Below are 27,911 nucleotides of genomic sequence, written 5' to 3'. Positions count from 1 at the left end.
CCCCCCCCCCCTCGTCACATATCGTCACAAATGTTTGACCCCCCCCCCCCAGGTGCGTGACGTCATTTATGGACGGCCCCTCACGGGACAGACCCAGGTGCCATGGGTTGACTGGGATAACTGGCAGATGCACCAGCCGTGCCCCCCACTGCGCCAACTTGCCGTATTTTAGCCGCCCGGAGCTCCACTAGTTGTGAACGTGCACCAAGCCTGTCACAAGCGCCCTTGTGACGTCACCGCCACTTACCGTTGTCGTTGGGTTTGAGTTAGGCCCCGCCCCTATCCAGCCACGCGGTCACAAACCGGGGGGGGGGGAGATCGCACCCCGCCCCTACCAAATCACGTGGTCACAGAACGGGGGGGAAGATCGCGCCCCGCCCCTACCAAATCACGTGGTCACAGAACGGGGGGGGGGGGAGATCGCGCCACGCCCCTACAAAATCACGTGGTCACACAACGGGAGGGGGAGGGGGAAATATCGCGCCCCTCCCCAATCACGTGGTGACGGAACAGGCGGGGACGGGGGGGGGGAATCACGCCCCGCCCCTCATCGACCCCTCTCCCCCCCCCACGTGACTTCCGTGCGCGGTGGCGTCAGGGCGCGTAAACACGGGAAGATGGCGACGCATCATCGGCAGAACCCGACCGCCCGGCGGAAAGTTCAGGTGAACTGCGGCGGCGGCGCGGGCTCCGAGAGTGGCCGAGTCGAGCGGCTGCGAGCGCGGGGCGAGCGAGCGAGCGCGGTGTGGTCTAAGCGCGGCTCGCGAAGCTCCTTGCCGGCCTGGGTATAGGGGGGGAGCGGGCGTCAAACGCGGCCCGGAGTCCCGCTTCTCCTGCGCCCCACCGCGGTCGGGCGCCCATTGGTCGTTTAGTGTCACGTGACGCTGCGCCGGCCAATCCGGTTGCGACCCGGTGGGGGGGGGGGAGGTCGCTTGGATCCGCAGCCCCAAGAGGGAAGCCCTCGGCAAGGTCCGGGGTGCGATGCGTTAACCCCGGAGGGAGAAGCGGGGTGGGTGACCCCTTCTTAGACATGGACATCCAGCACCGTGTCCGAAAACCGCAGACCGGCGACCGAGACAACACGGGGACATAGAATCTAGCCCCAGAGAATCGATCAGAATATTTATGCTGGAGGAATCCGATGAGCTATAAAGCGTTTTGTTGTCACGTGTCTAGTAGGGGCGGGTAAGAAAGTTACACCAACAAAATAATACATAAACACGATAGTAGTGCAAAGTAAAGGAAAGGCAAACTAATCATCCAGAGCATATAAGTAAAACTAAACAATCCCCTTTCCTTGACCCAGAGGATATGGTCCCATATAACCAAATCCCGATCCTAAACCCGAAGTCTTCGGAGCCGAAAATTATTGTCCGAGGGAAAGAGTTATTAAGCACGCACAAGTTGACCCCACAGTTCCTGACAGGCACACAGAGAACCCATGCCTAGTCCTAAACCAGTTAGGAGAACCTATACGTGGTCCCTTAGAAACTGGATTGGAAAAAATATATATCAGGTCCCACAGAACCTGATATAGGTGCCATAAACGCTGAAATCAGAAAACTAGACTCAGAATGAGGACCTGTACACATAGAATTAGGTGCATGGCTCATGAATCCACTTTCATAGAAACAGAACCAAGCGCCAAAGTTCCAGAGAACTTGGTAGAAGCAAAAGCTGGTCCCATAACCAGGAAGTAAACTCATATAATCGGTGTTATGGTTGGAAGCAGAACTCATGATAACCAAGGTAATGTCCCATATTAACAGGAACAGGTCCTTTAAACTACATCTATCCCTGATTCGTGAAGGGTAAAGTACTTCTCGGTTCTAGGCCTACTCAGATATCAAAATAAAGTTTTCCATATGCCAAGCATCGGGTCTACCCAAGACCAGGTCTATCCAGGCCCAGGTTCACTTCTGTTCATGACTACGTTTGTGTTCATGTAGCATTATGGGTTGTTTTTCCCAGTATAGAGATACATCTCCAGAACCCAGTCTCTTCATACAGCCATGTCTTATGTATACAATCCAGATGTCGAGATAACAGGACTTACATTAATTTAGTTTTATGAAAAATGTGTTGCTTGGTACGGTGTCCAAAGGCATGCGGAGATACAAACGTTGAAATACATTTTAAAATACATCCTTTACTTGAGTAAATATTTTTTTTTAAATCATATTTGGTTCCTGTTACACGGTAAATTTGATGTTACTCCCTTGATTTGCTGTGCTCACTCTGTTTTCTTTACATGTGTACAGGTATCGTATGTGATCAGGGATGAAGTTGAGCGGTATAATCGTAGTGGCGTCAATGCCTTGCAACTTGACCACTCACTTAACAGACTATTTACAGCTGGGCGGGACTCCATCGTCAGAATATGGAATGTCAGTCAGCACAAGGCAAGTGGCTCATTTTCACTCATTTAAGGCCAGTTTATCCATGTAAGTACATTTATAAAAGTGCAACTCTTATAACCGTGGTTATCATGGGTGTGCAGTATATGTACATTGTTAGCTCTATTAAACAGTTCTTTCTTTCATTTTCTACTGAACTGATTAAATGTCTGAAGAGTCTCAAACATCCAGCAGCAGAGCTCCAGGCCGACAGACCGCTGACCCCGAAGCGAAGCCGCGAGATCCAAAACTTGCTGTTCGAGTGCGCAGAATGATCAGGTCGCCATGAGCTGCTGAATGAAGATGGCGACGATTAACAATGGAATGTACTAACAGACACATGTCCATCAGCGTGCAGTGAATTGGTGGAGACGCTTGTATACCGAAGTGCATAGCTTGTATTTAATACTGTGTTTAATTGGCAGCCAGTGCAGGTCATGGTGGGATGGTCGGTGTGATATGGTCATATTTCCACTTCTACACTATCAAATGTGCGAATAAGTTCAGGACAGACTGGAGTGGACTAGATGGATGACGCTGGTGTGGCTGAAAGACACAATCGTCCACACGACTGGTGATGAATTCGCGGACTAGTGTCTTAGCCACATTAAGAGTCAATGAACGGAGTACTGTACGTAGCTGACGAGTTGGTAACAGCGGTGCGAAAGAAGTTCAACATTCATGCATACAATAGCACCTGCCTGCAAGACGCATGTGTGTGTAAAGAATGTCAGTGCAGGGCCAAGGTTACATCCCAGGGACTTGACATCAGAGGACAGCGGGATGTCTGTGCCCCCCCAGGTGACACTGAACCTTGGCGAGTTGCTGCCTGGTACCAAGCCAAATGAACTGAATCATATCAGCGTTTAACTTCACGTGGAATGTTTTACACTGGGGGTTGTGTGTAACTAGTTCACACTGTTCTTGTGCGAGGCTCATCAAGGGGTCTCAACTTGTTTGTATTTTTCTTCCACAGCAAGATCCCTTCATTGCCTCCATGGAGCACCACACAGACTGGGTCAATGATGTTGTGCTCTGCTGTAATGGAAGAACATGTAAGTGTCTGGCCTAAATAGATAAAAGCTATTATTGAATGTTTTTTTATTTTATATTTCTTTTTACAAACATTGTTTCTTCAGTTACATTAAATAACACATTTCCTTTTGTTCTATTACAGTAATATCTGCATCATCAGACACAACTGTAAAGGTGTGGAATGCACACAAAGGCTTCTGTATGTCCACTTTAAGGACTCACAAGGTACTGCATGTTCAATATATTTTTAAAGCAGCTTATCTTGATTTGAAGCTTTCGTGACTGCAGGAATCCATACTCTTTGTTTTTTTAGGTAAAGTCACGTAGGTATAAAATAAAATAGATCACGACATCACATTAACATCACTAGACCCAGCCACTTCTTTATGACCCTTGGGCTAGACCCATTTCAAACCTTTTAAAACAGTCTGCATTAGCAGCAGACCATGCTTTCCCACCTGATGACGGACGCTTGTGTTGCGCCCGAAACGTCGTGATCTATTTTATTTTATACCTACGTGACTTTACCTAAAGAACCAAACAGTATGAAGCAGCGTATATTTGCATACAGTGATTAATCTACTTAGTGTTTTATTCTTAGTCGTCATTGCATGTGTCAGAATAGAATAATCGGATCATGTATGCATTACGTAGATCACAAACTAATTTGCAAGAGTAATACATATCTACGTTTAATTCAGCAATTGTTTTTTTCAGGATTATGTCAAAGCACTGGCTTATGCTAAAGATAAAGAGCAAGTGGCATCTGCTGGTCTGGACAGGCAGATCTTCCTCTGGGATGTGAACACATTAACAGCTTTAACAGCTTCCAACAACACAGTTACTAGTAAGTCAGAGCTATATGCATTGTAATGCAAGTTAAGAGTGACATCTCTTTGAATAATGCTCATTTCTACCTGCTCCCATGCTGGATGTTGAATACCTGTATATGTGTGTTAATTGCGTGTATTATTTTTTTGTTCTAAATGGCTCTGGCATTTACTTTTTTACAGCATCTTCTTTAAGCGGAAACAAAGATTCTATCTATAGTTTGGCCATGAACCAGATGGGAACCATCATTGTATCAGGATCAACAGAAAAGGTTAATTTATGTGCACTATATAAACTGGATTCTTTTATTCTGTTGTAAAATATGAACGTTGCTATTCATGAGAAATCTTCATTCATTTACAGGTTTTGCGTGTCTGGGATCCACGAACATGTGCAAAGCTTATGAAACTGAAGGGCCACACTGACAATGTCAAGGCACTACTACTGAACAGAGATGGAACACAGGTAAAGTGATCTAATAGTTCCTTGTTTTGGAGGATTCAAGTACCCTCTTATGTTATGATAATTGATGTACATGTTTTAATATACACATTTATTGAAAACTGCATGATAGAGCAGTTTTGTTATTTATGGCATTTTTTATCAACTATATTCAATTTGAGTTGCATTTATGCAAGGAATAAAGTATTTTATTTTTTCGAGTGGTATAGTACAACCCAAAAATGTATTAGCGGGAAAACCAAATTTAAAAGATCTGATACCATCAAAAACACACTCGATATTCGGGACCAGGCTTTTTGGAGGACGCCCTGGAATTTATGTCAGTAATAACACAGTGCCATTACATGGATATATTTTGTCTTTATTCATTAAAACCTTGTACCGTCGTTTATCTCTCTACTACATTATGATGATATGCCTTGCAGTGCTTATCAGGCAGCTCCGATGGCACTATCCGGCTGTGGTCGCTGGGCCAGCAGCGCTGCATCGCGACGTATCGCGTGCACGATGAGGGCGTGTGGGCACTGCAGGTGAACGACACCTTCACTCAAGTGTATTCGGGTGGACGTGATCGCAAGGTTTACTGTACTGACCTGCGCAACCCCGACATACGAGTGCTCATCTGCGAGGAGAAGGCACCTGTGTTGAAGGTTAGGACCTGGGCTTTCACACCCATTATATGTGCACAATTATACCTTGAAAACAGCCACAATTAAGTAATTTAAATATGAATGTAGTTTTTATTTCAATAATGTTTTGTTATAATGTTTATGATATGCTCATTTATAAGACATTAATTGAATTTCGCATATTTGTGTCTGTTGTATTACACGAAATGGAGTTTAAAATAAGTAATCACGTGCATAATATTTTTTTATTGTTTATTTTTAACAGTTGGAGCTCGACAGATCGGCAGATCCTCCTCCAGCTATTTGGGTTGCAACAACACAGTCTTCCGTCAATAAATGGGTAAGAAGCTGCATGTTTTTGTAAATAATAATATTTTTGTGGGCTTGTTTGTGATGTAAGCCATTGCTTTTCTTGTGATTGCAGTCTCTAAAGGGTCACAATTTCCGGATGTCGGGAGATTACGATAATGACTGTGCTGGCTCCATCACACCATTATGTACACAGCCAGAGCAAGTAATCAAAGGTGAGGCGTTTTCATAAGTCTATTTTCAGTGGTCTTTCATACTGTTATCATCCAACGTTTGTTTATGATACATCATTGTCCTGGTATTATTGAATGTTTGTCCTGCCTAAAATATGCATGACACATGAGCTTAAAGATTCTTATTTGCAGGTGGTGCAAGCATCATTCAATACAACATTCTAAATGACAAGAGGCACATCTTGACAAAGGACACCAACAATCATGTAGCATATTGGGATGTTCTTAAGGTGGGTTGTTCAACAGAGTGATACATTACAGTCACAGTAAAGTGTCATTACTATGCTGACATGTGCTTTCGTCCAATAGGCATGTAAAGTGGAAGACTTGGGCACAATGGATTTTGATGAGGAAATAAAGAAGCGATTTAGGATGCTGTATGTGCCGAATTGGTTCTCAGTTGACCTAAAGATTGGGGTGAGATTGAACAGCATCATTTTTTTAATGCTCAATTCATTTAGCATACTTTGTTATTTGCAAAACTGCTCACATTTTACTTTAACCATGGCTGTTGGGTAGGCATATTTCGTATGAATTAAATTGCAATTTACTACATATACATCCATCATTGGCGTTTTACCAGATGCTGACTATTACCTTGGAGGAAAATGACTGTTTTGCCGCCTGGGTCTCTGCTAAGGATGCTGGCTTTGCCAGCCAGGATGGCGCTGACCCTAAGTGTAAGTGGGAGCTAGCAAGGTGGTGCAAAAGAAAGGCAACAAGATTGACCACATAGTCCATAATAAATATGTTTGCACTGCACTGTGAATTTTTATGAACACAATTATAATGTATCATGAACAATTAAAGCAATAAACAGCCACACTGGCATGTATACATTAGTTTTGTCTTTTTAATGTATTGTGTTTATATACACAATTTAAATGTACACAATATCAATTAAAATGTGAAAAGCATATTTCCTACAGAGTAAAATTTTTGGTTTATTTACATATGGACTTGACAAAACCTAATATTAAAGTCAACGCCGCAAGTATCTAGATATTTCCTGAAGCATCTGCAGATGACTGGCATTGGAGATGCTGACCCCTACTGGTGTGTCTCTGCTGCAGTAAACTTTGGAGGGCTGCTTCTTCAGGCACTGCTTGAGCACTGGCCTCGGACTCATGTGGGGCCAATGGAGGATGATGACATCGAGATGAGCCAAGGTGATTTCTGCTGTGAAAGCCAATAAATGCCCGGTGACTGAAGATTTTTAAACGGACGAAAAAAACCCATATAATACTTTTAAGGGGTTACATTTCTCGTTTTCTTTCCTTTGGCATTCAGCCAGTGGCTTTAGTGAAATTAATTTGGTAAACTGCCCTTTTATTCTTTAAACTTTGTGACATTCATACCATCTGTTCTGGTAGGGGCCTTTGGATGTTTTTAATATGTATAGTGTTATTTAAGGGCTGGACTTTTTAGCACCTTGAAGTTCAAACGTATCTTTGAATTTTGTTGATAATTGTTTTTCCCCATTTGGCAGTTAATGGTGAGCCAGAGAACAGAGTGGTGACAAAGGGTAACGGATACTTTCTAGTTCCTCCACACACGCCCGTTATATTCACTGAAGCAGGAGGACGCACACTGTTCAGGTAAAAACAACACGACGGTAAAAACCTCGATGCCAGATTAAGTGGGAGGAGAGCCTTTCCGTTTGTGGGGAATGTTTGGCACACTTCAACTAGATACATGCAATATTACATTTAAAATACACTTGCACGTAATTAACACCTTACATTTTTAATTCATGCTTAACTAAATTTGTGCGGTTTTGTTTACAAATTTTATGACGTAAAAAAATGTATGATATTCTAAACTGAGTCACTTATCACCGTGAAGCAGAGGTGAAAGGCTGAGCTTTACTGGATGTAGAAGGCTCAAGAGATGTAGAAAGATGGAGAGATTTTCTGACAGATTTTTTGTAAAATAAATGTGAACATAAGAGTACTCGAAGAGCACGTAGATGGCTGAGGTATTCAGAGAACAGTATTCTGGCGGAGATTGTTGGCTTGTACTCCCTTTTACTGAAGAGGAGCCTTCCTGGTTTACCCCAAATTCCTGATTATGCAAGTTTGACTTTTGACGTTTTCCTTTACTAATACACATTAGACCTCCATGATAATTTCCTGTGTGGAAGCATGAATGCAATATAGATTTACAGAGGTAGACGATTTTAATTGTGCTTATCTGCAATTAATGTTTTAATTCAACAAAAAAAGTCGACAATGATGTAAGTGGAACCCAACAGATCTGTCACAAGTACATTCTTAACAAGATTAAGATTTATATGGAAAATATTGTATTGTCAGGTATCTACCTGGTACAAAGTCTGCATGCCTAATATTGTCTTTATGAGTTGTCAATTGTTGTCTCAGGCTTCTGTGCAGAGATGCTGGTGGAGAAACAGAGTCTGTGCTGTTGAATGAGACTGTGCCTCAGTGGGTGGTTGATGTGGCTGTGGATGTAAGTAAGCTATTGGGTTCAATGCATATTCCTGCAATTAGTTTGATCATTTCCAAAACAGTGTATGAAAATGGTTGAACATTTTGTCAATTTATCTTTGTTTTTTATTCATGTTGCCTATACCTCTTTTACAGAAAAATATGCCAAAATTCAACAAAATACCCTTCTACCTTCAACCTCACTCGAACTCTGGAGCTAAAACATTAAAGAAGTAAGTATGATCCGACGGGAATTTGCTTTTACAATGTAAGGTTATTTTACAAGAATTTGCATTCGGGTTGTTGAATGAACTTATTTTGACCCTGAACCAAAGGGGCAACTGCGCAAGTTGTGATTATCTGCCTTTACTGTAGGGATCGCCTCTCAGCCAGCGACATGCTTCAGGTGCGCAAGGTCATGGAGCACGTCTACGAGAAAATAATCAATGCCGAGACAGAGTCGCAGACCCCAAACTCACCCAACAATGACAAGACTCGGGAGATGGACAAGGAGGAAGACATTGCTGCTTTGGCCGAAGAAAAAATCGAGCTCCTCTGCCAAGATCAGGTAAGCCTGCACAGAAGTAGAGCTGCAAAACTGCATTTCTAAAAGCAGTTGAGGGGCTGTTGTAAGGAAAATAAGCCATTTTGCATCACTATGCAACAATCTGATGGCTTTAAGTTTCTTAACCATATGTGTGATGTCCTTTTAATGTACCATAAGCGTGCAAGGCAAGTCCTAATATGCATTTGGATTTACACTACATTTTACATCTGAATGTTTTCCCATGTGGAAAATCTTATATTATATTTTATTTCAAATGAGCAATTTATTGAAAAAAACATGTGTTGTATCAGTACATGATGTGCCTTATTTCAAAGGTAACTAGCGACAAATGATTGTACTAATAATAGCATGCATATGCCTCTGATTGTTTTATGTGCAAGGTCCTTGATCCAAACATGGATCTCAGGACAGTAAAGCATTTCATCTGGAAGAGTGGAGGGGACCTCACACTCCACTACCGACAGAAGTTTCCTTGAGCAGCCTTGGAGGAGCCTTTTGAAACTTCTCAAAGCTGGCACAGACAGGACCTATTTGTTACAAGGCATTCCAAACAACCATATCTTAATACGTGTTGGTTAGTCATGGTTGGAAGATTAAACGTTGTAGACCCACTTAATCCGTGGGGGAGGTGGGTGGCCTTTTCCTCTGATGTTTGTGCAGAGATGTATTTTAAACTGTACATTAAAGGAAATATGCATTGAAAAATATGTATAACAGTGCCGTACTTATGAGTGCAGTTTTCAGAAAATATATATTGAGTTCAACCTCAAAATGTAAATTAGCCATTATAATTTGACTTAAACTATATTTTGCAATGTATATTATGCACTTGATATATAATGAGCACAAATAGAGCCAGTTCCTCATATTTGGTTGTGTTTCATGTGTCCTGATGGTAATTGCTCTGAGATGTCTGCACAGTAACATTAAGACCAACATAAAGAACTACCCAGTCCATTTGTGCATGCATACTTGCATTTTCAAAATACAGTGCCACAGCCCTTGTGTTTTAAAAGTGAAGCAATATGGGTTTTTGTATGATTTTTTTTCTTCAGATTTGTAATGTGTGCTACTGCCTTTTTTGGGAATGGCAATTATGAAACATTTTTTCCTCTGTTTACCTACAGAATCTCTCTTATCTGCAAAGTAGGCCAGTATTTATCAGGATTAGATTGAAAACCCTTGTAAAACCTTCCCCTTAAATGATCAAAATGAAAAATGTAGGTGTGTATCCGTGTACACTTTAATGTTTCATAGACATTTGTCAACCTTATACAATTGATACCTGAGACGCGTTGAAGAAATTTTTCGTCAAACCCTCAGTCCAATTTTGTTTCCGTATTTCAGCCATGGTCAGTTGGGTCCATGTTTGTGAATTTTATTCAACAGTTGTCACTGTACATAGGTAATTCACCTGCTGTCTTAGCATATGTCCTGCATTTAAGCATGGCTTATAAGACTGAACATTGCACAGGTTACCTCTTGTGAAGTACATTGTGTTTATTTTTTAATTATCTGTAATATACTGTACCTTGCTGATAATGTAGATAATGCTTGTAATGTGCAGCACATCACTGCCTGTATTAAAAACAGCTGCATAATATTTGTTATACATTTCCTTTTGCATGGTAATGTCTGCTGAATGTTGGAGTTGTGTGAGCATTGTCCATGCCCTGCCCCATTGCTAGCCCTCGTGGTCTTGCGATACCTCTCCATCTCCCTCCTACACATGAACTCATCTGATCACCCCATCTCCACAGTGGTCATCAGCTTGGCCTGTCTCTCCTTTGACTGCCATTCCATCACCTATCTTATTAATTGGCCATAATCCTTTCTCGAGATGTCCTGCCCAAACCCACTTTCCTCAAATGTGAATTTGCTGTTTCTGATTAGTGTTTATTCTCTGAACTATGTGTTCCCCTCTTGGCCTTGGTGTCATTGCAAGGAACAATACAGGACTACAATGTATCCTCAAACGGTAAACAGCAGTGATATGGGCTGCAGTAAAAAAAGGTTGCATACGAGGACTTAATTTTAATTTCGACCACTGATAGGTAATAAGCAGTCACGAAAACTTCATTTTACATGGTTGTTTATGCCTTTATTTCCCCAGTTCAATTTTCAGAAAACATGATTACCCTTGGTGAGCATCATCTTTCCTGATGTACCTATTTTTACTTTTGATGTGACATGTCAAGGGTATGTAATTGCACGTGCATCGACTTTTCAGTTCAATGGTTTTGTGCCTAATAAAGGCCGATGTAGCCGTCCACGTGACCAAATGAAACGGTTGATGGAGCACACCGATTTGAGTAACATTTCAAAGCATGCATGGCTACGAGATGGCCACGAGATGGCAGTACAAGTGCTTTAACATGTCTGCGAACTTGTGTTCTTTCTGTTCTTGCTTGCAAAACAATGGAATTGTACAAACATCCTATCGAAACTCTCTTGGACAAATCACATTACAATATTATTGTTGTTAGGGGTTCAACTGTGTTCAGCATCCCTCCAAGGTCTAGAAAATTCCCATCGCCGGGAAATCAAGTCTTACTCCTGCAGCCCAGCAATTGTGCATCAGATTATCACATCGTTTTATATTGCTGTGAAATTCAGTACTGTATTCCTGATATTTCGGTCACACGAAGGCGTTTTAAACAACCGGTAATAGTTTTTTCTTTATAATCGATTACTGGTTCCAAAGTCGTGGCGAACGTATAAACAACACTTCGGTCTAATTTGCCGCGTGGTACATTTGTACTCGTTTCCTAGTTAAAAGACAAGCGAAGCTCAACAATTGCTTGTTCACGCCTGAAGGAGAGGGTCTGCTCTTCTAAGTATATTGCTGTAGGCATGCGTAAAAATCGATAACCGGTGTTTGCAATGTGTTTGCCAAATCAAATCTGTAAATGACGGGTACAACACGAAATACTGTTTTCCAATAGCGCAGGCCAATTTTTTTTTTAAAACGCTACACAAAAAACGTGTGAAAAGCACCGTGCGTCGTGCAACAACAATCAGCAGTTCCGAAACAACTGCATCGTGGTCCCAAGCAGCAGTGATACGGGGATGGACCACCGCGGAAGGGTTTCGGTTTTTTTGGGGGACTCATCACCAAACCCAGCAGAGCGCCACGTGCGGCCGTGACGATCGGGATGGGGAGTCGATCCCAGAGGAATCGGTTCCTGATTCCGCGTACGTCAAATTTCGGAATAGTTTCTTGTTTTTCACAGGGAATGGCTTTTTAAGAAATATTCGGAAACGGAATATATTCTGGAATTGGAATCGATTATGGAATCAGCTATTCTTCGGTGGTGGAGACGTGTGCGTGTGGGAAGAAATCACGGACCATCAGTTTCCAACAAAATCAGAATCTGTATTTATGGAATTAACCAGCAGGGACAGGTCAGAACGTTATAACAACAATACAAAAAACCTTAGGAGTGCAAAGTATAGGAAAGGTAAATAACTTTTAAAAAATACAAATCAAACTACTTTCATCTTGCCAGGTAAATCCCACAGCTATTAGCTTCCTTTTCAGAAGCGACCTGGCCACAAATGATAGTTTGAAGCTTTCGTGACTGCAAGGATTCATACTCTTAGTTCTTTCGTAGGTGACTTTACCGAAAATAAAAACAAAAAACAATTTAATTGTTTTTATTTTTTATTAATTTTAATTTCATTTTTTACCTACGTGACTTTACCGAAAGAACTAAGAGCACAAATGATAGCTCAATAGGCCAATGGGCGTGGTCGAAACGTGGCTATCTGACCTTTTTCCCGCAGTATCAAAATTATGAAATTAGAATCGGCTTTACCCTTTTTGAAAATAACACAGGAGGCGTGAAGATGTTAAAACATCAAATAGACACCTCGTGCCACAGGGCACCAAGTCTACATTAACCACTTACATTAACCACACATATTAATCGTCCAAGTTAATTTATTAGGTATAGCCCTGTGAGCCATTCGGCTCTTGAATCGGGTGCAACCGCAACAAACAAAAAACTAAAACATGAACAAGAAAACATCTTAAAGTGACTATGTGCAAACAGAAAATCCTAGAAAAGACAGCAAAATATTACTCGTGGCACAACGTGCAAACAAACATGCTGTGATTATATATGCATCGCCTTTGAAACCGATCGCCCTGCGCCAAAGAAGGACGACAACCTTTGCACGGCCGGCAGTGGTTTTTGTTTTTAGACCCGCAGAGAAACGACGTCGAACCAGGACCTCTGTGACGTCATCGCGGAGCAGGGGATTCTCGTGACGTCGTTTGCGGGGCGGGGCTAATGCCCGACGTCGACGCGGAGGTGGGGGGGGGGCGTTGCCGTGGCGACAGTCGACGCTAGGGAAGTGACGTCACGTCGGTTAAAGGCGCGCGATGGCGGACGAGGATGAGAACGCCGTGGTGAGGAGAAAGAGAGAGCGGGCCCGAGGTTTTTTGATATTTGCGATGGCGAGGGTGGTGGTGGGTAGGGGTGGGGGAGCACACACGCGCGCCACGACTGATGAGCGGGTGCGCCTTCATATTGCGCGGAAGTTAGCAGGCGCCGCGGTTTGGCGTTTTGATTCGGCCACGCGCCCCTTGCTGCCGCTGCTGGGAGGCCGCTGTCTCCCTTGGTTACGGTCGCCAGGGCGACGGGATGACGCGTCATGCGGACCGCGTGGCTTTCTTTCAAAATTTCCACTTCCAATCTTCAAAACTGCCCGCAAATTTATATTTGTCACGCGTTCATTTAATGTCGAAACGTCATCGACCGACTTTGGCAAAATGTGTAATAAATATATAGCCGCAAATTTTATGAATTTGGACTATACGTGGTAACCTATCGTGTTTTTATTGTTTTGTAGTAACGTTCTGACCCGCCTCTACAGGATATCTGTGCAAAAGAGCTTTATAGCTCATCGGATTGCTCCTGTTTAAATACATATTCAGATTCCGAACCGTTGCCGCATAATGCGAAAACTTGGTAGGAGCCTCCCTATAAAGATAGTCATGTTTACTCAGGCTCTCTTTGATAAACAATCGTATTCAATCGTGCAAGCATCTTGGCCGCACTAATTAGGTACTAGAGGAGAATAATGTTGATGTAGCAACACTTTCTAGCTTTAGAATTGAGATGTAAGTGTAAATATGTGGCCCACATATTTGGGTGGTCCACATAATTACAATCCCATTTCAGCCCTCGCGAAGGAAAATGTTCCCCACCCCTCACTTAAAGGAAGATGCGACCCAAAGTTCTAAACGGTGGCACTTCCAGCTCTCACGGGTCCCATTGGGGCCACGTATCATTACAGGCGCTGCTGAGCCACTACTGCCGGGAGCGTTTGGCCCGACATGTGCAGACCGCAGCAGGCGAGGCCATCAAGAAGTACGGAGCGGACCCCGTGTTTACCTTTTTCCGCGCACTTGGAATGCTCATGGAAGGTGCTGTGTGGACTTAATTTCGAATATTCATGAGTGGTGGGACTTGCTAACTGGGTTACTACATATGCTGGTCGTTCACCAGCATTGATTCAAGCAAGCTTGACTCTGCTGATGTAGATACCATTCGTTGTAGATACCAGTCCGGAGTTTGCTTGAACTGGATCATTGCTCCTAAAATTATGCACTCCCAAAAGGCCAGTAGGCCAGTGGGCCAATGGGTTATTGATTTGTTTTAATGTAAGAGACAGATGTATGAAGTAAACATTGCATTCTTATGAGTATATATTTTGTTCTTATAAAACCAGAGGTTAAATTTGTCCTGAATTTGTATCGCCATAAAATGTTACAATGTTTATTTTCTGCATTGAGAATACACTGCATTCCAGAAATACCTGACTGATCAATGCCACAATAATTGTGGAGATATGCAGTATATAACAGATAGGTCTACATTATGTAGTATGTTATTATACTGAACTATATTAACCAAATACATTTTCCTACATTTATTTGCAAGAATATGGACGTGGTAATTGTTTTTTATAGACCATTGTTTTCTTGTCTATTATCACTGCAGAACGTATTCCAGAGGCAATTAGGGAACTTGAAGCAAGCAAAACCAAACAGGATGTGTCACTTTGCTCCATTATTGCCCTCATTTATGCCCACAAGAAAAGCTCCACAGTCGGTAAGAACTGCAAAATGTAGAGTAATTTGTACATTATGAACAAACACATTAATGAGATATCTTGTGACGTGCACTTAAACGATGAGCATTTTTATGACATGTCACATGGCTGTTAATGGCAGACCGTGAAGCAGTACAAGAACTGGAGGCAAAGTTAAAAGAGGACCGCAAGACTGCCGGAGAGAAATCTCTTTATTTCGGCGCGTTGTTTCTCTGGCTCATTGGTCGCCATGAAAAAGCCAGAGAATACATCGATCGAATGATCAAAATATCCAGCGATGCCAAGAAGGTGAGCCACGTGAAGTTTATAAATAAACAATACTTTGATTTGTTTGAACATTGAGATACTTTGTACATCATTATACAGTATTAAAAGCCATTATTTTGCTACAGGGCTTAATACTGAAGGGATGGATTGACCTGACTTGTGGAAAGGATGTTTTTATGAAGAAATCCATAAAATACATAGATGAAGGACTGCAGCAAGGCAAAGATGCATTTGCTCTGATGGGAAAGGTGGGTCTGTGCATTACACTCATGTTAAACAGTTAACGCGCCAGTATTTAACGTGTAACATTAATCATTGGCTCTGATTTTCTACAACGTTTTTTTTTTTAAGGCAAAATACTTTGAATTGAAGCACAACTACTCTGGTGCTTTGGAGGTCATAAACCAAGCCATAGTGGCTTTTCCTAGCTTCCTGCCAGCCCTGGTAGAGAAGATGAGGTTGCAACTGGCCCTGCAAGACTGGGAGCAGACACTGGAGACTGGCCAGAGGTATTGTAAATGTTAATGTTTTAAACATATCATTGTGCATTCTTCAGTGTAATTATTGCACAGTTCACACTTTCGTTTCACTATATTTAAAGGATTTTGCAGAAAGACAGTCATTCACTTGAAGCCCTCCAGATGCAGATTCTACACGCCCTCTGCAGGGAAGGAGATTCTACAGTGGTAAGTGTAATTTGAACCACAAAACCACATGGTAATTAACATATACCTAATAAAACGTGTTGTGAAATGCAACATTATTTAATGTAATGCATTGTAATGTAAATTCAAATACAGTATATAACATTTCCTTAATTTGTTTTCATTCTATCTGTAGGCTGCGGCAAGAATTGGTGACTTAATAAATGCTTTGGATCGATTTGAGCCCAGCAATCCTGGCCTATGTCACCGCTTGGCTCTGGTCTTCAGCAGAGTGGTGAGTCTACTCTTTTTGGTGGATATGTACAATTTCCTCTTGTTCTCTTTTAACAAATTATAATCATTGATATTGATTTTTTTTTCAGAGTGGACGGAACAAGCTTGTTTTACAGCAGACATATGCGCTGGTTGAAAGAGCATTTCATATAACCCCTCATGATGCAGAAATTGCCATAGAGCTTGGAAACCAACTTGTAATGCAGAGGAATTTTCAGGAGGCAATGAAGCATTACAGGCATGGGATGAGCCTGGATGAAACTAGTATCACAGCTCTGATGGGTATGTTATCTTGCTGTGCATTTCAATTTTGAAAAAATGTCTTTCTTGCATTCACGAGTACTCACTGCTTATTTTATTTGTAGGTATTATCAAGTGCCAGCTTTTTGAGGGCCGTCTTGATGATGCTGAACAACAACTGGAACTCCTTAAAGAAATACAAGAGAGCATTGGAAAATCGGGTGTAAGCATTTCTATCAAATCAAAATCAAAGCATTGCAATATTATGTCATGGAATACAACGTCTGCTTTTGAAAAGTGTTTTGATCTTGTCTTGAGTATTATAAATATATATTTGTAGGAGAGATCCTTTCTTGAATGTTGAGTCATTGCTCTTTTGACAGGAGCTCTCCTACCTGCGAGCAGTACTTGCTGTGAGGAGGCAAAAGGGCCTTGATGAAACACTTGCTCTCCTGGATGATGCTGTGGACACCCACTTTGTGGCCCTCACTGGAATTCCACTAGGAATGCTGTACTTTCAAAAGCTTAATCCTGACTTTATATTAGAAATTGTCAAGGAGTACCTGACGTTCTGCCCTACACAGGTAATACAAATATTCTTGCAGCTGCTACCTTCCATCGTTTTGTGGTTATGAAACCATAGATGTATGCAACATATAGTTCAATTAATAAAAATAATTGTATTAAAATTACAGCCCAAATGAAAATTTGCCTTGGTCAGTGAGGCTTTCTTAGGGCTAGTTATTTTGTGAGTACATATTACTTATATATGTATCAATTGGTAATGTGGTGGATTACTGTGTTGCAGCCTGGGGCACCTGGACAGGCCCTACCTCCTGTGCTGAAGCAATGTGTTACCTTATTGGAAACAATAGTAAAGGTTGCTCCAGGAGTGATGGAGGGACTCTACCTAATGGCTCGAACAAAGTACATCTCAGGTATTCATTCCTCTACGCTTAATGGGGCTCAGGTTCAGACATATTTTAATTGAGATAATTGTCCTTTGACCACGAGTATCAGGGCTTGAACAGTATACAATGCACTACCTTTAAATACTTGAAAGACATTGGTTTGGAACAGAGTATACCTCGTTAATAAAATTGGATTGTAATGTGTCGTTTGTGTTGTGTTTAGGAGACATTGATGCAGCACAAGGAAGTCTACAGCATTGCTTAGAAAAGAGCCCCTCTTACTCGGATGCTCACCTGCTTATGGCTCAGATTTACCTGTCACAGAAAAACTATAAGCAGAGCTCACAGTCCCTGGAGCTGGCCCTCAGCCATAGCTTTGAGGTCTGCTTGGAATTTCATTTTAACTATATATCCTTCAATGTTTTGCTAGAATGATTTTTCTCTCTACATGTTCTCCAAGAGTTATGAACTGGACTGGCAACTAATACAATTTTGGTCTTCTCAGATACGAGATCATCCTCTATACCACTTGATCAAAGCCAGAGTGTTGAAGGAGACAGGTGATGTACCTGAGGCTCTCCGAACGCTAAAGTTGGCCATGAGTTTGCCTGGCATGAAGCAGCGATCTGGGGCCATGAAATCTAAAGGGAAAGTCCCAGACATCAACACGACGGATCGAGTATCGGTGTTTCTCGAGCTCGCAGATGCTCTCCGCCTGAACGGGGAACAGGTACCGTGTGTGACAATCATAAATAGCTGTCATTCCTCATCAGGTATTTCAGTGGTTGCCCACTGCGTAACTCAAGTTTGTAATTAGCTGTTATAAAGGACTTTAATATGCTATGCAGTTAGTGTTGGCCTAATTCTAGATGATATGTTTATCCTGGGAAAAAAATAGAAAATAATGACCTATTCCTGCAGATTTTTTCGACTGTGTTAAGAGTGGCTATGATTGAATATTACTACACATCAAAGTGCGCTATGGTGTGCAATTGATGAACCTATCGCTCACTCTTTTTTTAACTACCGTGTTGTGCACTTTGCTCAGCACGAAGCTGCAAAGGTGATGCAGGATGCCATTAACGAGTTTTCTGGGACACCGGAGGAGGTGCGTGTGGTCATCTCCAATGCGGAGCTGGCACTCGGCCGTGGTGACGTCGAAAGCACGCTCAGCGTTCTACGCGGCATCTCACCAGAGCAGCCATACTACATACAAGCCAAGGAGAAGATGGCCCATGTTTACCTGCACCACCGCAAGGACAAGAATCTCTATGCTGCCTGCTATCGGTATGATGCCTGCTTGTTGTTTACAAACAATAAGGTTGATTTTTTTTGGTATCAAAATGCGATTTTGAAAATTACATTTAAAAACATAACGAGAATCCCAGCATGCTATGGATATCAAGTTGGCATAACAATGTTTGCGCATATTTTGCCCTCAAACTCTCAGCTACTAGCTTAAACTGCATGAGATCGATGCAGTTTTAATTGAGGCAGTAGAAGGACAAGTGCAATGTCACAATCATTGCCTTCTGCTTCCATTTTTGCTGGAGGGACTGATTCAGCACAGCCTTTGGGCAACAAACACCAAATCCAAGTCTTTGTCTAGCTAAAGAGGCATTGATGTAGTGCTTAATGTGAAACATGTCATACATTTTTATATGCCAAGACCTGTTTTAGCCATAACCAAGAGGGGAATTACATTATAGGACAACCCTGTGTTGCCATGTTTTAACCATTGAGAAGCTACACATGCTGATGAACATGATGTGTGGTCTCATTGCTAGGGAGCTGGTGGAAAAGCTACCAGGCCCTCATACTTTCATTCTTTTGGGTGATGCCTACATGAACATTCAAGAGGTAATTGTATGTGTGGAGAGCTCTGTGCATCTATACTATTAAATGTGTCAATGGTTCATATTTTTTTGTAACTATGCTTCATCTCATGTGTGGTATCACCAGCCAGAGAAGGCGATTGACGTGTATGAGCAGGCCATGAAGAAGAACCCTCGTGATGGAGTTCTGGCCAGTAAAATTGGTCAAGCCCTCGTTCGCACTCACAACTATGGCAAGGTGCGTCAGCATTTCACCGCTTACTGCAATCTTTGACAATGAGCTTACGTTGACTCACAAATGTTTAAAGTCACAAAGGCCACAGTCGTAAAACTGCATGACAAAAGTTCCAAATTAAAATACATGTACACGTGATGGAAGTTGATGCTTGAACTAAAAATATATTTTAACGTGGAATGTCCAGGCCATCAGCTACTACGAGGCAGCACTGAAGAGTGGGCAGCAGAACCTATTGCGCTATGACCTGGCCGAACTGCTGCTTATGTTGCGTCAGTATGACAAGGCGGAAAAGGTTCTGAGGCAGGCACTGGATCACCATCCTGGTAAATTCTAGATTTGAAGCTTTCGTGACTGCAAGGATTCATATTCTTAGGTTTTTTCGGTAAAGTCACGTAGGTAAAAAAATTCAATATAATAAAAGTAAAATAAAAAAAAAAAATAAAAAAAATCACGACGTTTCGGAGGCAACACAAGCTTCCGTCTTCAGGTGGAACCGTCACAGCACGTTAGCTGTGTTTACTTTTATTAATTTTAATTTTTTTATCCTGGTAAATGGTCTTCCTGTATCATATACAGACATAAATTAACACCAGTCCATATTATACATTAACATAGCCATGCTGGCTTTCATGCAGAATAATATGACATGATGGCAATGCCTTAAAGTTGGAATATTGTCAATGTATACATTAGTATTGTGTGACAGTAACAAATAATGTGGTGTGCATAAATCGTAATCGGTTCGTTTTTTAGTTAAATAACTGTTGTGTTTTTGGCTTCAGTTAATGACCTACAGACATTAATGGAAGACACCAAGTATCTGGTTCAGCTGGCCAAAGTCCACAGTAAGACGGGAAAGACTGATGATGCTGTGCTAGCATTAACCAAGGTAAGAACATAACATCTATTAAATCCATATTGCTTGTAGCCTAAAATACAGTTGCAGCTTAGTTTAAAAATTCGTTTGTTTCTTAATCCGCTTCCTGGTGAGGGTCGTGGCGTCAGCATGTTGAGTAGGGCGGTCCACACCTCCTTTCCCTGGTGACAGACTCCAGCTCTTCCTGGGGAATTCCTAGGCGTTCCCAGTCCAGCCGAGCGACATAGTCCCGCCAGCGTATCCTGGGCCGGCCCCGGGGTCTTCGCCCAGTGGGACATTCCCGGTAGAGTTCCAGGGAGAGTCTCCTAGGGAGCATCCTTACCAGGTGCCCAAACCACCTCAACTCGTTCCTCTCGATCTGGAGGAGCAGCGGCTCGACTCTGAGGCTCTCCCGGATTACCAAACTCCCCACCCAATCACGGAGAGTGAATCCGGCAACCCTGTGGAGAAACCTCATTTCGGACCCTTGTACCCGCGATTTCATGTTTTCAGTCATCACCAAAAGCTCTTGACCATAGGTCAGGGTGGGTATGAAGATCGACCTGTAAACCGAGAGCTTTGTTCGAGAACTCAGCTCCCGCTTCGCTACCACAGAATAGTACAGTCCCCGCAGGTTGAAAACAATACAGGCTCTGCTCAGAAAAATAGTATTTACTTGGGTTGCCGTGATATATATTTTCAAGATAAAATAGGATGTAAAATATTGCAATATAACGATTATCCACATATCATTTCTCCATGACTTTCCAATGAGGGAAACATTTTTATTCGATTATTTTTGTGCTTTGCTGTAATTCTAATATTAATAAAGATTCCTTTGAATGCAGTTTCCTAACACAAGTCTAAGTTGTTTATAATTACTACAATCTGGAATGCTTATTACCAGAGGTGTGGACTCGAGTCATGTGACTTGGACTCGAGTCAGACTCGAGTCATGAATTTGATGACTTGCGACTCGACTTGGACTTGCATAACAATGACTTTGTCCCACCTATGAGATGTGGACTCGAGTCATGTGACTTGGACTCGAGTCAGACTCGAGTCATGAATTTGATGACTTGCGACTCGACTTGGACTTGCATAACAATGACTTTGTACCACCTCTGCTTATTACACACATGCTGTTAGTTATATTAAAAAAACTATTATTAAATTACCAGTGAAAATTACGTCATATAATCGGCGTGTATTGAATTACACTGGAAAACATTTTACAAAGCATTAATTTAGTGGATAGTAGCTATTTATTAACAGCTTAAGTTAATGAGTTTGTTTTTTCCTCATATTTAGCTAGAAAGTAAAATATTTACCAACAAAATGTCGATCAACAATTATCATGATATAATTATATTTAGCAAAACAGACAAGATGATTATCACTAATATTTTGTATGCTATATCGTAATTTTGCCATATTGCGGCAATCCTAGTATTTACCAAATGCATGCAAGAGGTTGGCAGCTTCAGTAAAGAGTGGTTGCTCAATTGTGTGCATTGGCCTGTCTGTGTATGCAGGCCCGAGAGGTGCAGGCACGTATCCTCAAGCGTGTGCAGGTGGAGCAACCAGACCTCGTGCCAGCGCAGAAGCAGCTAGCGGCTCAAATATGTTCCCAACTTGCTGAACAAGCCATCGATCAGCGCGAGCATGACAAGGCTGCTAAATTCTACCGGGAGGCTCTGGTCTACTGTGAGAATGACAGTAAGGTACTGCCTGACTCTTAGGTGCCTGGGACAAATCACTTCATCATGTTTGCATTTTATATCAAGTTAGTCTTTACAGGATTCAATACTTTTCACTGTTTTGCCATTGTTGTAAATGTACCTGGGTGCTGTAAAATAGCCAAGCTGTGTATGACGTACTCCTTCAGAAGTTCCCTGGTTCTTGTGCTCTATCAGGGCAGTCACATGGCCCAGTGGTGACACGTTTGCTGTTTGTAGAATATTGTGGTTCTACTCCAGCAGGCCACCCTGGTTAATACCACGAGTGTATTAACTGTAAAAAATGTGCTGTCTGCATTTACAGTGGATGTTTAGGATTCCATAATTTAATTCTAAAAGAGTAGACCATTGTGTTCCAGCGGCATGGTCCAAATTTGCCAACCTTAAAAAAATGACCCACAAATTACTCATTTAGGGTTACACATAGCAATCATATCCACCTACTGGCAGACTGATGCCCACTTGCAGACCAATGCTGAGTTACCTGAAACATTTCAATAGGTTGTGCGTGCAATATAAATGTACTTCCAGTAGTCCCTCGGTTAACGTTTTTAATCCGTTGCACAAAACTACTGTTAACCGAAATAACTGTTAATCGAATTGAAAAATACATAAAAAATCACTGAGTCTGCAAGATAGTTGTTCACACTGCCAAAACAGAAATCGTAATGTAAACAAAGCCAGTCGAGGTGTAAACGCTCATAAATGGGCGTTGCTGATTGGCTAAGGCATGCTCAGCCCACTCACAATCGCTCGGATTTGCTGAAATTGGCGCCTGCGTGCAAAATGTAAACATACCATTAATCAAAATAGTAACGTTAGTTGAAACCATGGGGTCCTATGGGAGGCGAAACGTTAACCGAAAAATCGTTAACAGATGTCACTGTTAACAGAGGAACTACTGTCTTACTATTTTACGATGTTTTTGTTGCAGGTTATACTGGAACTGGCTCGGATATACATGGCTCAGGACAATCTGGATGTTTGCCAGCAGCAATGTGCCACCATCTTGAGGAATGATGTAGATAATGATGATGCCACAATGGTAAGTTTTTTTTTATTCCTCAAACAAACCCGTTGATTTTCCTGGGAGGCACTCTTAACTATGATCTCTGCACCGTATTGTTATAGATTGCAATGTCCTGGATAGGGCACCAAGAAGGTATATTGGAGCACAGTTACACTCGGAATTTTATGACCCACATGTTTGGTAAACACTGCCTCACCATACATTAAGTTATATTGCAATTATAAATACTTTAACCGATTATTTATTCTATTACACGAATGTAATGTTGCAGATGATGGCCGATCTTCTATTCAGGAAACATGACTATGAGCAGGCCATCTTCCATTTCCAGCAGCTTATTGAGCGAAAACCAGGTTTGTTTGATTTCTGTTGGCTGCAGTGCACTCATGAAATGTCACTTTTAATTTCATAGTCTGCCTTATTTTGCACTTTTGGTTAAGAGTCTCATGTTTTTTATGTTCATATGGAAAACAACAGAGAATTTTGGTGCTCTGGCACGAATGATTGAACTGCTGAGAAGAGCTGGGACACCGGGGGAGGCACCCAGGTTTCTGATGCTAGCAGAGAAGAATGGCAGCCAGAGACCCCTGGACCCTGGTTACAATTACTGCAAAGGATTGTATCTCTGGTAGGCCTGTTTCCACGTAATACTTAATTGTAGTTTTAATGCTGAAATGTGTTCCTTCAAATGCAGGATTCATGAAAATAGTAAGGATAACACATTGTTCAAAATGTGTATGTGCAGGTACACTGGAGAACCCAATGACGCTCTGAAACATTTCAACAAAGCTCGCAAGGACAGTGACTGGGGGCAGAAAGCCATCTACAACATGATTGAGATCTGCCTGAACCCAGACAATGATATTGTTGGAGGGGAGGTGTTTGAAAACCTTGATGGAAATGTGAGGTGAGTGATAAAATCATTTGTGAAATACAAAGAAAACACTCTTAAAGGACTACATTGGACATGGCGTCCAAGCTCCAACTAGAAAAACATTGTGACCAACATGATTAACATTGCCTTATATCGTATAGAGTAGTTTAAGTAGTTACATCAGCTTCACAGTGGTGTTCTGCACTGTACTATTTTAGGAAATGAAATGGATCTAAGATGACAGATCATGTTAAATGTCGCTCCTATATTTTATTATTGCAATGGTTTGCTACAGTTCATCACAACGGGAACGGCAGGAGTCGGAGCAGATGGCGGTGCGCACGGCGGAGAAGCTGCTACAGGAGCTGCGTCCCCGGAGTACCCAGGATGCACTGCGAGTGCGCATCTTAGAGAACCACTGCCTCATGGCCACGCGGCAGAAGGCCAGTGTGGAGAAGGCCCTCAACGCCTTCACTGACATAGCAAGCACAGAGGTACATTGTGACCTGGATAGAGGGAACACACAAATACTGGGTAAACGGTTCATCTGTTTACCGTTTGTATGTCCAGGTCCCAATTGTGGAAATATACATTTTCATGTCTTACCTGTTCAATTTCGGTGGTTAATGATGAGTCACTGGCCCATCAGTTTGGTTAATTGTTACCATGAGGTTGCAATTTTATTCAAAAATATTTTCTGTTTAGTATTGGTTTATATTGTTTCCTCTAATTTCGTTCAAGTTTGTATAATTGACTTCATTAACCTACGTGTAACTTTAGCTAAATTTGCATATAATTCAATTTTTTTATCAATTTTCGCACACGTGATTTAATATACGTATCATAAGCGTAACAATATATTTCAATCACCGAGTTACATGCCTATTGTTTGGCTCTGGTGCCCTATCATGTATACGTCCAATACTATTACATAACCCAAGCCCTAGCTCTCTCTCTGTACTCTTCTCATTAACGGTTGTTTGATAAAGTTGCTGAAAAGGTTGCAACGGTGCTTTGTATTTTGCCCACAGAAGGAGCACGTACCTGCACTGCTGGGCATGGCCACGGCATTCATGATCCTCAAGCAGACGCCGCGCGCTCGCAATCACCTCAAGCGTGTGGGGAAGATGACCTGGAATCCTGAGGAAGCGGAGGAGTTTGAGCGCAGCTGGCTCCTCCTTGCAGACATCTACATCCAGGCCAGCAAATACGACATAGCTGGAGAGCTTCTGCGTCGCTGTCTGCAACACAACAAGGTGTGTAAGAGGTACCATTATACGAGGCCAGCAGAAGTTGTGATACCCTTATACGCTCAATAGGCATGTCAAGGTACACCGGTGAAAGGTGTCATCTCAATGTCAGTGATGGTAATCTTCTTTTGATAGTGTTGTGTTGAAGTTTGAAATGCAAAAAAGTGAATGGGCATACATTACAAAATATGGAAATCTCTCCAAAATATTCATGAATAAAATTACTTATCTAAACTTGCTCTGTCACATTTACTTTACATGTTGATTTTAATTCAGCCATTTACTTTTTTTAATTCCTTCAGTCCTGTAGCAAAGCGTATGAGTACATGGGCTTCATCATGGAAAAGGAACAATCCTACAAAGATGCAGCTTTAAACTATGAGCTGGCATGGAAATATACCAGTCAATCCAACCCCACCATTGGTGAGTTGATTTATAGAAGATGTCATTACATTTCATTTCTTTTATACATGCCATATGCTTTCAAAAATCATGATGGAGATGAATTTCATTTTCTATTAACAGGTTACAAGCTTGCTTTTAACTACCTCAAAGGAAAGCGGTATGTGGATGCAATTGATATTTGCCACAAGGTGAGTGACAATGTCATTATTGAGAATCCCTTTTTAACCTGCTTGACTTTGCTCTATGACTGAAAGTTGTGAAAACATGATTATGCCACCGTGCACTTCATTTTCATGTTCTTAAAATGGTTTTATTTTGTGTGAATGTCATTTGTAAAACCCTATTTCTAGTAAACCACTCTATTTGTATCTTTAGGTACTGGGAGCTCATCCAGACTATCCGAAGATGCGAAAGGACATACTGGATAAAGCGAGAGCTTCCCTAAGAACATAACTTTCATTCGTACGTTGTAATGCACAGAATCATGTGTGTAAGGCTAATGAATTGTATACAACCTTCACTAGTTTATTACAACTGTAATGTATCTGTCATAGTTTGTTTTGCATATTGTGTGGCGTTCTTCATATACATATCAATTTAGAGCACCTATAAGTGCTTAATTCGGTTTTAAAAACTGGTCAGATTTATCTAGAATAAACAATTGGAGCCAAGCTTATGGGATTTTACCTGAGGGTAACTGATCTCTGCTACATTCACAATGATTAGGAAAAATCTGGTGCTCCTAATTCACTTAAAGATTGTTATTTCTCCATCTGTTTTGGATTTAAATAAATTCTGCAGCCCTTGTGTTTATTTTGTGGTTGTATAATGATCACATTCATAATGTGTAGTGTAAGCGACTACTCCCTCTACAAGTTTGTACTTGCAGTATATTGAGAAATTCAGAGTATCTTGTGCTGTACTTACATCGTGTGACTGATATGTTTTGTTATTTTGTCTAGCCTATTTCAATAAAAGAGTGACACACCATTCACTGTCATAGTTAGGAATATTAAACGTCGTAATTTTCTTGCACTACCAGAAAAACATGTTAAGTACCAGTTACCAGTTTTCTGCACATATAGATATGTCTAGCAACTAACGACACGTTTGTCTGTTTAACTGGGTGGTACAAAGGCACACCAGACTTGCAATCCAGAGAACGCTGCTTCAACTCCAGGTGTGCGGCAATTGAAACTGGCCAACATTCTTAAATCCTCCCGCTCTAGTCGGTATGGAACAGTGCGCCAAATACCCTCTAGAGCTCTGTCTAGTGGAAGCCCCTTTTCTGCCAGGACTTGTGTGAGTGAGCAAGCAATTGCAGGGTTTGCACCTTGACATCTTTAACGGAGAAGGGTGAATAAGCCACGCAATGCCCGAGGCCGCCCGTTCCGATTGTATGTTCGCAGTGCCAATCAGTTCGCACCTCTGAGTAGCGCGGTTGGCTACGTATGGTGCGAAAGAAGTTCAACATATATAACAAAAAATTCCACTGTAAATGACTACCGGTTCTCGACTTTCAAAACCCGTAATTGATTCTGAAAACAGTTACCGAAAACGTAACATTCATTTGGTAAAATACATGTACTTCCTATATATGGCATTACACACTCATTCCATTTGTACATATTTTCATAATTTTATACACCCCTGATCCGCATGGTGAAATATAGATACCAATCTTCCATGACAACAAAGGCTTATGGAGGGCATCGACGAGCTGATTAACATAGAATTGTAAAATGAATGCAATATTACGTTAAACATAGCTTTACTAGTTCACCACGTGATATTTAACACATCAATCACGATAAAACAAGGTACGGCTTGTTAAGTAGTCAAAACCTATTGCGCTGTCTAGCATGTTGATTAACCAAAAAGGTGCAATAACCCAAACACTGCACCTAAATGTGGGAAAGCGTAACTGAGAGAAGGTTGCTACAGTTTGCGTGGAAAACCACAGGCTCCGTTTCTGTGAGTTTCAAACTGCTGCCCACGACCACACAACTTGTGGAAACTCAAAATTTCCATATCCGATGGGCTACCTACACACGCATATTTTCTTGCAAATGTAAGAAGGGCAGTCAACACTTCAAACCACATTGATGCTCTTAAAAGCCACAATTCACGAATTGTGTGAAGTACTGTTTAAGTCGGTGAATACTGTATATATACATAACGTGTGTATGTTTGGTGTCTCACTTTAAAAATAAAAGCCCGACCTCTTAAAATGCTGCGAGTAAAGATATTCTTATAATAAAAGGGTTTTTCCCATTTTTTCTGGCAACAAAACTG

General features: G+C 41.6%; 2 protein-coding genes across 3 annotated transcripts; both read left to right on the top strand.

The window, feature by feature from the left end:
• Positions 1-543: 543 nt before the first annotated feature.
• On the top strand, positions 544-10,513 carry WDR48 (WD repeat domain 48). Its single transcript, XM_078869942.1, has 19 exons — positions 544-665; positions 2,262-2,402; positions 3,373-3,451; positions 3,574-3,656; positions 4,149-4,278; positions 4,445-4,533; positions 4,626-4,727; positions 5,150-5,374; positions 5,619-5,693; positions 5,778-5,877; positions 6,028-6,125; positions 6,205-6,312; positions 6,479-6,575; positions 6,969-7,064; positions 7,385-7,493; positions 8,277-8,364; positions 8,499-8,575; positions 8,718-8,910; positions 9,291-10,513. Exons 1-19 carry the CDS (start codon positions 618-620, stop codon positions 9,384-9,386), a joined length of 2,034 nt encoding a protein of 677 aa, XP_078726068.1. The 5' UTR covers positions 544-617; the 3' UTR covers positions 9,387-10,513.
• Positions 10,514-13,262: 2,749 nt separating this feature from the next.
• TTC21B (tetratricopeptide repeat domain 21B) lies at positions 13,263-27,267 on the top strand. 2 transcript variants are annotated; one of them, XM_078869930.1, is made up of 29 exons: positions 13,263-13,324; positions 14,215-14,288; positions 14,922-15,032; positions 15,155-15,321; positions 15,426-15,548; positions 15,652-15,809; positions 15,902-15,986; positions 16,141-16,239; positions 16,328-16,520; positions 16,604-16,701; positions 16,862-17,062; positions 17,287-17,416; positions 17,613-17,770; positions 17,895-18,119; positions 18,438-18,676; positions 19,177-19,249; positions 19,352-19,462; positions 19,647-19,785; positions 20,245-20,351; positions 21,854-22,042; positions 22,992-23,102; positions 23,359-23,440; positions 23,565-23,715; positions 23,833-23,994; positions 24,257-24,455; positions 24,993-25,217; positions 25,514-25,634; positions 25,737-25,804; positions 25,992-27,267. In XM_078869930.1, exons 2-29 carry the CDS (start codon positions 14,255-14,257, stop codon positions 26,067-26,069), a joined length of 3,837 nt encoding a protein of 1,278 aa, XP_078726056.1. In that variant the 5' UTR covers positions 13,263-13,324; positions 14,215-14,254; the 3' UTR covers positions 26,070-27,267. The 2 variants fall into 2 exon arrangements, with proteins under 2 accessions (XP_078726056.1, XP_078726046.1); XM_078869920.1 differs by having other exon boundaries at positions 14,215-14,344; positions 25,992-27,264.
• The last annotated feature ends 644 nt before the right edge of the window (positions 27,268-27,911 follow it).

This window comes from Lampetra fluviatilis, chromosome 2, assembly GCF_964198595.1.
Source record: "Lampetra fluviatilis chromosome 2, kcLamFluv1.1, whole genome shotgun sequence".
NCBI classification, from domain to species: domain Eukaryota; kingdom Metazoa; phylum Chordata; class Hyperoartia; order Petromyzontiformes; family Petromyzontidae; genus Lampetra; species Lampetra fluviatilis.
Note: the sequence above shows the minus strand (reverse complement) of the source record. Positions and strands in the feature narration are given on the sequence as shown.